This window comes from Callorhinus ursinus, unplaced genomic scaffold (genome assembly GCF_003265705.2).
Source record: "Callorhinus ursinus isolate GAN/ISIS: 27379988/994484 unplaced genomic scaffold, GSC_fseal_2.0 scaffold57, whole genome shotgun sequence".
Taxonomy (NCBI): domain Eukaryota; kingdom Metazoa; phylum Chordata; class Mammalia; order Carnivora; family Otariidae; genus Callorhinus; species Callorhinus ursinus.
The window spans coordinates 8,583,437-8,595,990 of record NW_027397119.1 but is presented as its reverse complement, the minus strand read 5'-3'; the positions used below and the strand labels follow the sequence as shown (position 1 = coordinate 8,595,990).

The 12,554-nt window shown below is 38.8% G+C and overlaps 1 protein-coding gene across 2 annotated transcripts in view; it reads left to right on the top strand.

Moving 5' to 3' along the window:
* NUCKS1 (nuclear casein kinase and cyclin dependent kinase substrate 1) overlaps positions 1-12,295 on the top strand; it is a 28,747-nt gene extending 16,452 nt beyond the window's left edge. Inside the window, exons 2-7 of one of the 2 annotated variants that reach the window (XM_025855094.2) lie at positions 1,227-1,276; positions 3,732-3,837; positions 7,307-7,362; positions 8,797-8,949; positions 9,780-9,926; positions 11,034-12,295. In XM_025855094.2, coding sequence (XP_025710879.1) covers positions 1,227-1,276; positions 3,732-3,837; positions 7,307-7,362; positions 8,797-8,949; positions 9,780-9,926; positions 11,034-11,233 — 712 coding nt within the window. In that variant the 3' untranslated portion in view covers positions 11,234-12,295. Of the gene's footprint in view, positions 1-1,226; positions 1,277-3,731; positions 3,838-7,306; positions 7,363-8,796; positions 8,950-9,776; positions 9,927-11,033 lie in introns of both variants that reach the window. The other variant, XM_025855092.2, reaches the window with a different exon arrangement.
* The last annotated feature ends 259 nt before the right edge of the window (positions 12,296-12,554 follow it).

Genomic DNA, 12,554 nt, shown 5'->3' with positions numbered 1-12,554 from the left:
CAAGGTATGGCTATACCTTTCTCCACATCTAAGCCCCATGTTTTCAGAATTCACTCCTACACCTTTCATTTTCACATCTTACATAGAAATTGTGTATGTATGCTTGAATTCTGAGCATGTTGTCTTTGGATATAAATGATGTCTTAATCTATAAAATCAGGAATATTCCTCTGCTCAGGTTTAAGTGTAGTTGGTGGCGTGTTTCTTTTAGTAATTTCAGTTCACTTATTCGGTATCTAAATGGTACAGTACCTGGAAGGCTCTTTTGAAAGCAAGGCTATTTGGATACTAACATGGAAGCTTTTATATATCTCTAAAGGAGGAATTTTAAACTTTTAGAGTATGAAGTAGGAAAATGGAAATTAAGATTGGTTCAAGTTGTTAAAGATGCCTTACCTAGTAGAAAGTACTTAAAATCATTGAGTCAAGTAGATACATAAATTTGTAAGACTTTCATATTTTTCTTAATTACAGACCATTTAATAAAAAGCATCTTCTGGGGCGCCTGGGTGGCTCAGGCATTAAGCACCTGCCTTCGGCTCAGGTCATGGTCCCAGGGTCCTGGGATCGAGCCCTGCATCAGGTTCCCTACTCTGCAGGGAGTCTGCTTCTCCCTCTCCCACTCCCCCGCTTGTGTTCCCACTCTCGCTTTGTCTCTGTCTGTCAAATAAATGAAGAAAATCTTTAAAAAAAAACATCTTCTGAGTGGATCAGTTATTTTTTCTTCTATGTAAGGCTTAATCTACTGTCACCATAATTTGTATATTATAATGTAACTATTATATTTAAAAATCACTCTGCCTTGAAAAAAATCAATAATTTATCAGGTATACACGTGTATGTGTGTATAGCAGTAAGAATAAAAAATGTAAAACATTTAGTTTTTGTTGGTGCATATGTGATATTTCTGTGTCATTAATGAATTCATGTGGTAGTTTGGCTCATTTTGCTGTTTAAGTGTGTTTTGGGAGGTGGGAGGTTTTGAGAGAGAGAATAATTGAGCTATCACTGAGATGAGCAGTAGGAGAATTGTAGTTTGAAATACTTTTGAATTAAGTTAGACTTTTCTGTAACAACATGTGAAGGTTTTTTGGCTGAGGTGGGGGCTTACTGAAAAATTTCACAGAGCTAGTTGTAATTTTGTTTATGAAATAGGAGCATGTGTTTTAATACATAGAAAAGTCCTACATTTTTATGATCTTAATTAGAGTCTCTTCTTTCTACAGAAATAGAAAGGTCGTTGATTATTCACAGTTTCAGGAATCTGATGATGCTGGTAAGTTTCATGATTTCAGTAAATTGTAAATTATATCAAGATCTGTGTCACCCAAAACAAAAGTTGAACTTGCATGGACTTTAACTTTCTTTAGTTAAGTCATTGATAATAAATACTTAATTTTTTTCTTACAGTTTTGGATTCCATAGTTTAAATGTGCAGTAATTCTGATGCAGTATTTATTAGTTGATAATGTCCCCAGCTACAATCACAGCAAAACTTGTACCTTATATTAGTTTAAGTTTTTTGCATAATAAAGTAACTTAAATGAGAGTATTTTGTGAAACATCTTGGATTGTGAACTAATTTATCATGGAATGAATAGTATGTCTTTTTTTAAAAAAATATTTTATTTATTTATTTGTCAGAGAGAGCACAAGCAGGGGGAGTGGCAGGCAGAGGGAGAAGCAAGCTCCCTGCTGAGCAGGGAGCCCGATGCGGGACTCGATCCCAGGACCCTGGGATCATGACGTGAGCCGAAGGCAGACGCTTAACTACTGAGCCACCCAGGCACCCCTGAATAATATGTCTTAAATCTTAGCCATAAAAGGTTTCTTTAGAATATGTCCTTACTCTCATTATTTTCCAGATGCATTTACTATTCCTTTTTTTAATCTAATTTTACTTATAAAAGTAATATGTGCAATTTGGGAAAACTTAGAAAATGCAGAAATGTAAAAAAGAGTAATAACATACAATCCAACCTCCCAGAAGAATTACTAACATTTATTAGATGCTGCTAAATATTTGCATTTATTCATTTAATCCTTAGTAGAGCAGTCCTATTAAAATGGGGAATACTGTTATTGTTTACAGAAAAGGAAATTGAGGCAGAGATATTATTATTCAAGGTCCCTTGGCTAGCAAATGGCCATTTTAACCTTTTTGTTTAAAAAGTCTGTGTCTTTTCTCCCTTTTAAAAACGTAGTTGAAGTCTTGCAATAGAATTTTGGGTTCTGTCCCACTCCTGCTTATAAGTATATTTCTCCTGTTATAAAAAGTTATTTGAGGGGCACCTGGGTGGCTCAGTCGTTAAGCGGCTGCCTTCGGCTCAGGTCATGATCCCAGGGTCCTGGGATCGAGCCCCGCATCGGGCTCCCTGCTCAGTGGGAAGCCTGCTTCTCCCTCTCCTTCTGCCTGCCGCTCCCCCTGCTTGTGTTCCCTCTGTCAAATAAATAAACAAAATCTCAAAAAAAAAAAAAGTTATTTGAGAAACTCCTATTAATGGTTGTGTGATATTCCATAATGGAATTTATAATGTGTCCAACCATTTAATAATTGCTAAAGCTCCAGACTACTTCCAGATCTCTCCACTGTTACATATAATGGTGTAGTAAACAGTTTTAGAAATAATCAATTTCGGGGGCACCTGAGTGGCTCAGTCAGTTGAGCATCTGACTCTTGATTTTGACTCAGGTCACAATCTTGGGGTCGTGGGATTGAGCCCCATGTCGGGCTCTGTGCTGGGCGTGGAGCCTGCTTGAAGATTCTCTCCCTCTCCCTCTGCCCCTCCTCCCGCTCACATGCGTGCAGTCGCTCTCTAAAATAAATAAGTCTTAAAAAAAAAAAAAAAGAACAATGGGAGACGATGGACTCTGAAAAACAAACTGAGGGTTCTAGAGGGGAGGGGGGTGGGAGGATGGGTTAGTCTGGTGATGGGTATTGAGGAGGGCACATTCTGCGTGGAGCACTGGGTGTTATGCACAAACAATGAATCATGGAACACTACATCAAAAACTAAAAAAAAAACAAAAAACTTTTTAAGATTGGGTAATTTTCTTTAGTTCTATAGGACTTTTGAAATTAGAGGTATTTTTTTCAAGTGTCAGAGTATGCTGCATTTAATACTTTAGTTTAAAAGCAATTTACTTGATAACAGTAATTGTGTTAGGGTTGTAGAATTGTGGGTTCTCTACATTCTAAAATGCTTGTATTGCTTTATTACTATAATAGTTTTCATGTAAATAGGAAGATGTTGAAACATGGCAGTATCTTTAAGAAATTAAATGGTAGGATACGAAATGGTAAGAGATAGTTGGCTATGGACATATTAAAGTAAACACATGAGGACTAAAAGGGACTGGGCTAGATAACTATTTCTTTTTAAAGATTTTATTTATTTATTTGACAGAGACACAGCGAGAGAGGGAACACAAGTAGGGGGAGCGGGAGAGGGAGAAGCAGGCTTCCCGCTGAGCGGGGAGCCCGAAGCGGGGCTTGATCCCAGGACCCCGGGATCATGACCTGAGCCGAAGGCAGGCGCTTAATGACTGAGCCACCCAGCCGCCCTGAAAACAATTTATTTTTAAAAAATGAAAGAAAATTATTTGGGAAATCCTGCCCCGTCACCATTTAAATAGCTTGAGAGATACTTATCTCCAAAAATAAGCAGTGATAATTTCTACATGTAAAAGTCGTAATATAGTTCATTGAATTTGAAAAATGCTCTGTTTAGATGAAGATTATGGAAGAGATTCAGGCCCTCCAGCGAAGAAAATTCGGTCATCTCCTCGAGAAGCTAAAAATAAGAGGCGATCTGGGAAGAACTCACAGGAGGATAGGTAAGAGACATTATTAATCTGCTCCTGCTTACACTGCCCCACTGCGGTGAGGTGCTCTCTGCTCTAAACTGGTGGGATCTCTGTTTACTTTGGGAAAGTGCTTATTGTCCACTTCGTGTTGTTTTGCATATTTCTTACTATCTCAGGCAGTGCTTCTTGAGTCTAGAGGTTACCCTCTTTAAGGTCGCGAGGCTTGCTTGGACTCAAGCTGGAATCCAAGGTGATCTCCAGGATTACTTTTGTCATTACCTCAAACCCCTGAGCATAAGCAGAGAGATTGTTTTAAGTATGTTGTAATTTGTTACCTAACGTTAGTATTGACATTTTCATTGTAGTGATAGCAGAATGCGGGATCTCTCCCATTCAGTCACCCAGCACTGGCAGAATCATAACTAAAGCTTATAGAATCTTAAGTTGTATAGCCTGCTGAGTTTTACTGTCTGTAATCAATTCTCCTTTGTTCAGATACCTTAATCATTCATGGGGGTTTTTGTTCCCCTTTCCTTTAGTTTTATAAACAAGTTCACAGGAGTTGTGATTTTAACTATAATTGCTTCATGAGACTAACACTGTAATTTTTGTCTCTGCTATCACAGATCTACACACTCTCATACTCAGTGTTGTGTAACTTTAAGACCTTCTTAGTGATGGTAATGGTGATGATGATGATCACTACCGTTTATGATTCTTTGCCAGTCTCTATTATGTGCTAATTTATATTTATTATCATTTAATTCTCATAACACCTTTATGAGGGTAATACTAGCTTAGAGAAGGGTTCAGTGATTTGTCCAAGTTATCCAGCAAATGGACCAACAGGTTTTGGAACCATGTCTGTTGAACTCCAAAGTCCACGTTTTAACCATTAGGTGATACTACTTCCAAATAATACTGTTAAGTAGGAGAGTTCAAAGAAATGAAATCTTTTCTTACCAGTTCTTCCAAGATACTTAACCTTCAAGGACTAAAATCTTATAAAGCCCCACACAGAAGTCTTTCCATTCTGAATTCACAGGTTGCTAAATTTGTAGAAACAACAATATTTACCTCCAATATTTTCTTCCCTGGAAAATTTCAGAAACGTGGTTTTGAGGACGAATAAGACAAAATTTTGCTGTGGGGAGACAGGTCTTCCATGGTTTTGTAGTGTATATCTCTAATCCAGTTTTATATAGCAACCCAACTTTGATTCTCTTTCATTATATTCATTTTTTATATTTCTCTTAGGAATGAATTTCTCTGTCCCCTGCTACCTGTTAACAGTGTCTCATCAATATAATTAATATGTAGCCTAAACTTTTCCTTGTTCTAATCACTTGGTTTTATTTTTCTTTCCTAAGTATCAGGAGCGGTTGAAATACAGTTTTTATTGCCATTTGTATTAACCACCTTGTATAGTTTATTTCCTCAGACCATTATTGTTTTGAGTTTTCTATTGGTCTCTACTTAAAAGTTCAGCTTTTACTTGACTTTACTGTAATGGGACTCAAGGTAGTAATGGTCTCTATAAACCCAGTAATGAAAGAACTAGAAAAAGTAATCGTTCTTCATCATTGTAACTTGTGAATTAAGTGCTTATTTTGCGTAAAAACATTTAGAGTAGTCACAGGTTTCAGAACTACAGCGTGTCTTGGATCAGATTGCTTAGTAAGGAAATGTATTTGGTTCTTCTCTTTGTTTGGGAATCTTGGGTTCAGTAGTTTGTCATTTGAGTGTGGTCTAGATTATAGGAAATACCAAAAGAGATTTACAAGACCTGCTGTTTGAAAAAGCTAGGAAGGCAGTTTTTATGTATGATTGTTTCTTTTTTTGTTTATTGGAATTTCTCATTGAATCATAAAATTTTAGCACTGAAGAGAGTAACAAGTGATTTGCTTGAGATCATACAACTAATTAATGACAGACAGGACACTAGAACCCAGATTCCCGTGCTAAGATTTGTAACTACATAAAGTGTGCATCTTTGTGACTTAAAAAAACTGTTTTATAAAACTTTCCATTGAACTTTGAAGCACCTTCTTATTATTTTACTTTGCAGTGATCTTGAGCTGACTTTTATTTTCTCCATGATACAAGGCAGGTCTATGTGTTTATGTTTCTAATATATTAGAAATATTAAAGGCAGGGCGCCTGGGTGGCTCAGTCGTTAAGCGTCTGCCTTTGGTTCAGGTCATGATCCCAGGGTCCTGGGATCGAGCCCCACATCGAGCTCTCAGCTGTGCAGGAAGCCTGCTTCTCCCTCTGCTCCTGCTTGTGTTCCCTCTCTGGCTGTGTGTGTGTGTCTCTCTCTCTGTCAAATAAATAAATAAAATCTTAAAAAAAAAAAAGGAAAAAATATTAGAGGCAAAAAATAGGAGATAGTTGTTGACTTATTTTCATTTTGTTTTAGATAAATTTTGAGATATTGTAATTTATATAATTGCACTCCAATTTCCTTTAATAATTGTGTTCTAGGGGCGCCTGGGTGGCTCAGTTGGTTGAGCGACTGCCTTCGGCTCAGGTCATGATCCTGGAGTCCCGGGATCGAGCCCCACATCGGGCTCCCTGCTCACCAGGGAGTCTGCTTCTCCCTCTGACCCTCCCCCCTCTCGTGTTCTCTCTCTCATTCTCTCTCTCTCTCTCTCAAATAAATAATAAAATCTTTAAAAAAAAAATAATTGTGTTCTAGGTGGTTTTCGCATCTATATTTGGTGCTGTCCATTCATTTGCCTACTTTCGCACCATTCACTCATTATGTAATTTAGTATTTTTATACTCTGCCTCTGACAATAGAGAATTGTTTTTTTATTAATGTTCTTCTGAGGGGCGCCTGAGTGGCTCAGTCAGTTAAGTGTCTGTCTTTGATTCAGGTCATGATCTCGGGGTCCTGGGATCGAGCCCCATGTTGGGCTCCCTGCTCAGCGGGGAGTCTGCGTCTCCCTCTCCCTCTGCCTGCCGCTCCCCCTGCTTGTGTTCTCTCTCTCTCTCTCTCTCTCTGTCAAATAAAGAAATAAGATCTTTCAAAAAAAAATTAAACGTTCTTGTGAACCAGGCCTTATCCACAGGTGAGAAATTTTCAGCCCGTGTTGAGGTAGCTTCTTTTTTTCCTTTGGGTCTTTGGAAGCAGTATTTTCCAAAAGTCAATACAATTGTGCTTATTCATTAGCATCCCTGTAAAGTTAGGGAAATAATGGAAGCAATTTCACGCCTCAGCATCTGTTTTGAGTGTTTCATCTACAAAAGAGGTGTTCTTCAGTGTTCTTCCCTGTGAGAGACACTAGGGATCTGTGTTCACTTAGATTTTGATCTAAGACTTTTTTTTTTTAAGATTTTATTTATTTGACAGAGAGAGACACAGCGAGAGAGGAAACATAAGCAGGGGGAGTGGGAGAGGGAGAAGCAGGCTTCCTGCCAAGCAGGGAGCCCGATGATCTAAGGCGCCCCTTGATCTAATAAGACTTTTAAAACTTTCTCCTCTTTCCCTTTCTAGTGAGGACTCCGAAGAAAAAGATGTGAAAACCAAGAAGGATGATTCTCACTCAGCAGGTAATAAACAGTTTTTAATGTAATAAGTGATTGATTTATATCTTTATTCATTGGACATTTTAATATAAGTGGTTTTATAATAATGCCAGGCACTGTTGTAAATACTGGCATTACAGAGAGGTTTCCATCTTTGAAGAGCTCCTTGCTGGTGGCTTACTACAGTCTCCTGTGAGGGTTTTTGTTAACAGGCTTACCTGCTCTGTCCCACCCCAGGATTTCTGATTCAGTAGGTTTCAGTGGGACATTGGGGCTTTGTTTTTTAAAAATATTTAGAGATTATTCTCCTGCATAATTGACATTGAAAACCATTTACATGAACAAATAACAGACATCAAACTAAATTGATTTAAAAGAGCATATATAATACTGAGTGACATAAAGCTCTAAAAGGGGGGGGCGGTGATGAACTCTGGGGTAAAGAGCAAGCAAAGGGTAGTCTCACCCCTACCTGTTTCACTGGCAAGTAGTCCTTTGAAACAGTAGTCACAGAGAAAGCTTTCTTGGTAAGAATTTTAACTCAAAGGAATTAATAAAGACTCCATGGCAAAATGTTAAATCCTGATTACTTGTTGGTATTTATATTTCTGAATTTAACTCTTCTCAGTATAGAGGGTTTATTCCGTGTTGCTCCCAATCACTTTAGTTTTGACTTACACTCCCCTGCTTTTGCCTGTCTGGATCTCCCTTTACATGAGATTGCTGTTAGCTAATATGTGCAGGGTAGACAAAGTTCCACTGAATTCACTCCACTGAGCTGTTTGCTTTCATTCCTTTTCTAGCCTGTTATCTGACTGCCTACGTTGACAAGAAATAGGTTTTGTAACTTAGAATAATACCATTGGAAGACAGTCTTCTCCTCTTCTATTTAAAAATATTTTTCTAGGGGCATCTGGGTGGCTCAGTTCGGTAAGCTTTCAACTTAGGTCATGATCTCAGGGTCTTGAGATCAGGAACCCCGAGTCTGTGTGGAATCTGCTTTAGATTGCCTCTCTGCCCCTCCTTGCCTCCCCCCCAACCCTCCACCCACCCCACCCCCGCTTGTGTTCTCTCTCTCTCTTAAAAAATAAAAAATTTAACTTTAGTTTCTAAAAACTGTGAACAGAGATTGAAATGTAATTGATAATTTTAGGGCAATGCAGTGATACAAGTTTAAAATACATTACAGGAAGCATGTATTCACACCTAAATTCAGCTTTATGACTACTTAAAACTACATGCCCAAGCTATTTTCTATGCAGTAATGAGGACGTAATCTTTTTCAAGTTCATTCTTTGAATTTTAGCTCCCCTTTCGTATATTTTGTAGGACTTTTTAAGGATAGGATATACCCCATTTGAATGAAATAAAGCTGCAGGTTCTATCTCATACTGCCTTTTCAGCCTTCAGATAAATGCACAATTCTTTGATCGCTGCATTGTAACTTTGATCTTACAGAGGACAGCGAAGATGAAAAAGAAGATCATAAAAATGTGCGCCAGCAACGGCAGGCAGCCTCTAAGGCAGCTTCTAAACAGAGAGAGATGCTCCTGGAAGATGTGGGCAGTGAGGAAGAGCAAGAAGAAGAAGATGAGGCACCGTTCCAGGAGAGTACGTGAAGCTGACTTGTTACTCGGGTCGTGATTGTAGTTTGTGACCTTGATTACTTCTGCGTTGTTGCGGCTGCTAAATGTTACAGTCAGTCCCTTAAATTAGATATTTGCTGTTAGAAGAGATGGCTGTTTTTTGATATTGGTTATTTTAGATTCTCTTGATTATGATGTCCATCATTTGAACTCGAATACTAAACACACAGTTAGTTGTTAAAGCAACAGTTACATGGTGGGTGTTGTGATTAGGTTTTGTATTTTGGCCTGGGAGCAGAAGGTGTAGACCTCCTCCCCCAACAAAAAAAAAGTGTTAGTAGCAGGATTTAGATGTTTCACACATTACTCAGATTAATAAACTACATGTATTTTTGCTTTGTATTTAGCTTTCTCGTTTCATTTATTCATTGTTGGACCAAACACACTAAATTGGTTCTGTTTCATTTCCCTGGTCTCCCCGGTACTATAGGGGAACGATGGAACTACCAAAAGTTACTGGTGGAAAAAAAAAAAGTTTGCGATGGCGTCAGTTTTTATTCAGATTAAGTTTTATCTCTTCCTGTTTTCAACCGACTGAACAAGTCAGTGGTGCAGCTCTCGTGTGCGTGTGTCTGTGTCTGTGTGTGTGTGCGCGCGCGCGCATGTGCTAAACCCACCCTACAGATGGGGCTGGCGAGGACTCCAGCCAGATTGGGGCACAGCTGCCACCGGAATCCAAGAGTGTTTGACTCCCAGATCCCACCCTCCCGTCATGCTTAGCACTGTCTCCCTTCGTTCCCTTGGAAGGATGTATACGTTAAGTTGGACGTTGAAATTCTTCTTTCCTCTCAGAAGATTCCGGCAGCGATGAAGACTTCCTAATGGAAGACGATGATGATAGTGACTATGGCAGTTCAAAAAAGAAAAACAAAAAGATGGTTAAGAAGTCCAAACCTGAGAGAAAAGAAAAGAAAATGCCCAAGCCCAGGCTAAAGGCCACAGGTGAGTTGTCTACAAGTAAAATTAAATGGCTGCTTTGAAAAATTTCAAGAACCAATAAACTTTCTCTACAGAAATTCTTCATTAGGGCTCAGCGTTGGCCACATACCTCACGAGAATAAGAGAATTCTGCGAGGATCCGGTCTTCCACACCGGGAAGGATCACTTATTTATTTATAAGGACTGTGGCCCCGGCAGGAGTCTGGCGGCGCAGCCCCGTCCCTCGGCTGCCGCCGCCTCCAGCAGGTTTGGCAGCGACCTGTTGGCCGGCACCGTGGACAAACATCGCAGCAATAGAGCTGGGCCTGCGCTTTTTCCCGCCCGTATCACGACCCCAGCAGCTAGGAAGGACCTGAAATTGCGAAAATGCACACCTGCAATCATAGATTTCAATCCTGCAGTCTGATGCTTACACCATCCTTTGTGCTCGCAGAATAAAACCACATTTGGCAACACGGATTCATTTGCTCGGCGCCATTGTGGTTGCTACCAGATAGTCTCCTAGTCACAGCTCGTTTGTTGTGAAATCAGAAAGCTAGATTTGCTTTGGTTTTTTTCTGACAGCTAGAGCTGGTGATTTGTACATTTTTTACTCATCACTTCTTACTGCTAGGAATCATGGAATTGTCAAAAGTTCCTCGATGAGGGCACCCGGCTGGCTCAGTGGTAGAGCATGCAACTCTTGATCTCGGTCATGAGTTCGAGCCCCACGTTGGGTGTAGAGTTTACTTAAAAAAATAAAATGAGTGACACATCCTTAGAAAAAAATTTTTTAAAACTTTGGTGACTTCTGTTTCTACTCACGTTGTATCCATTCTTTTTGACCTGCTTTTTAGACGTGACTTTTATCATAAACAACTTGTGTTCACAAACCACTAAGGATAGTACGCAGTTTCTATAGCATCCTGTTTCTTTATTATAAACATTACTGCTAACGCAGCACCATAGTGTTGGCAAGAGTGAATGGAAACCAGTGCCCACCTTGATTTTTAGTCAGTTGGGGTGTGGTCTTTATAGATTTAATTCTTAAAGTTTTGTTTTATAGCCGATTTTTATTTAAAGATCTTCTCTTCTCTTCCCTTCCCTACATTGGTATTTTTCTTCTTCCAGTGACGCCAAGCCCTGTGAAAGGCAAAGGGAAGGTGGGTCGCCCCACAGCTTCAAAGGCATCAAAGGAAAAGACTCCTTCTCCCAAAGAAGAAGACGAGGAACCAGAAAGCCCTCCAGAAAAGAAGCCCTCTGCAAGTCCTCCACCTGAGAAATCAGGGGATGAAGGGTCTGAAGATGAAGCCCAGTCTGGGGAGGATTAAAAAAGTGATGATGGTTTGGGGAGAGATTTTATTAAAAAAAGAAAAAAAAAAGAAAAAAGAAAAAGGGGGAAAAAAAAGAAAACCTACTTAAGATAGAACATGGTTTTGGCTGTGGCTTGACTCATGGGCTTTCAATGCTTTTTTTCCTTTTCTTTAAAATAACATTCGCTCTTTTTTTTTTTTTTTTTAAGAGAACCATTGTAAGTTTAATTTACCTTTCTGTCTATTGGTCCTCTCTCTGCCATCACCCCCTTTCCCACCCCTTCCCGATGAAAGCCATGTCAAAGTAATCACTGGATTGACTGCTTCACCTTTTTATTTTTAATGGAAGGTATACCACAGTTGTAAAGCAATAAGATTTGAGATGAACACTATGGAAATTTTGCTTTTTGCTAAGTGATAGCAAGTTGAATCATAATCAAAAAAAACATAGAAGGGTTTTAGTTAAAAATGATTGCTTCTTTCTCTACCTGGACTTAAAAAAGTCACTTGTCATCTAATACAAGTTTATATGTCTATATACATAAGTATAGATGTCTAAAAAAAATCATGATGTTAAACTTCCACTGATGGGGCAGGTAGGACATAAAGATGAATTCTGAATTGTTACTAAAAGTATTCGTATTTTTTACCTTGGGGGCAAGGCAGGGAATGGTGTTACCTGACCTTGTTTGAGGGTGTGGTGTTTTTTTTTGTTTGTTTCTTTGTTTCTTTTTTTTTTTTTTTAATTTCATCACTTGTTATCTCAAAGAGACCCGGAGCCAGTGATCCTTTTATCCTGCTACAGTCTTTCAGGAACTTTAAAAGAACAACAACAAAAAAAAGGCAAGGGCCACCAAAACTTAAATCACTCTTGATTTCCTATTTCGTTCTCTAATGGTTCATGTTTTTAAATATATATGTTATCTATTCTGTTTCTCGGATAAAATTTTACCAAGGATCAAAAAAAAAAAAAAACCCTTAGAATTTAAATGGCAAGATCTATACACCAGAGTGGATTTCTTCTTAACTGACAATGTTTAGGTTTTAAGCAAATAAAGTACCAATTAATGTGAAACTCAATCACAAAGACTTGAGATTTTTCCTTTATGAAAATAGAAAATTGAAATTCTTTTATGCCAAAAATGTGCATTCAGATCCCATGAACCATGCTCTGTTTTTATTTGGGGATAGAACATTTGTCTTTTCACACACCTGTCTTCCCATTTCTTCGTAGACACATGAAGTGCATCTCTTGGCTTCCTGCTCCTGCAGAGGATACCACTGCATACCCCATCCCCAGAGCCTGCCAGTTCTGCTCTAAGACATGATTTCTCCTGGC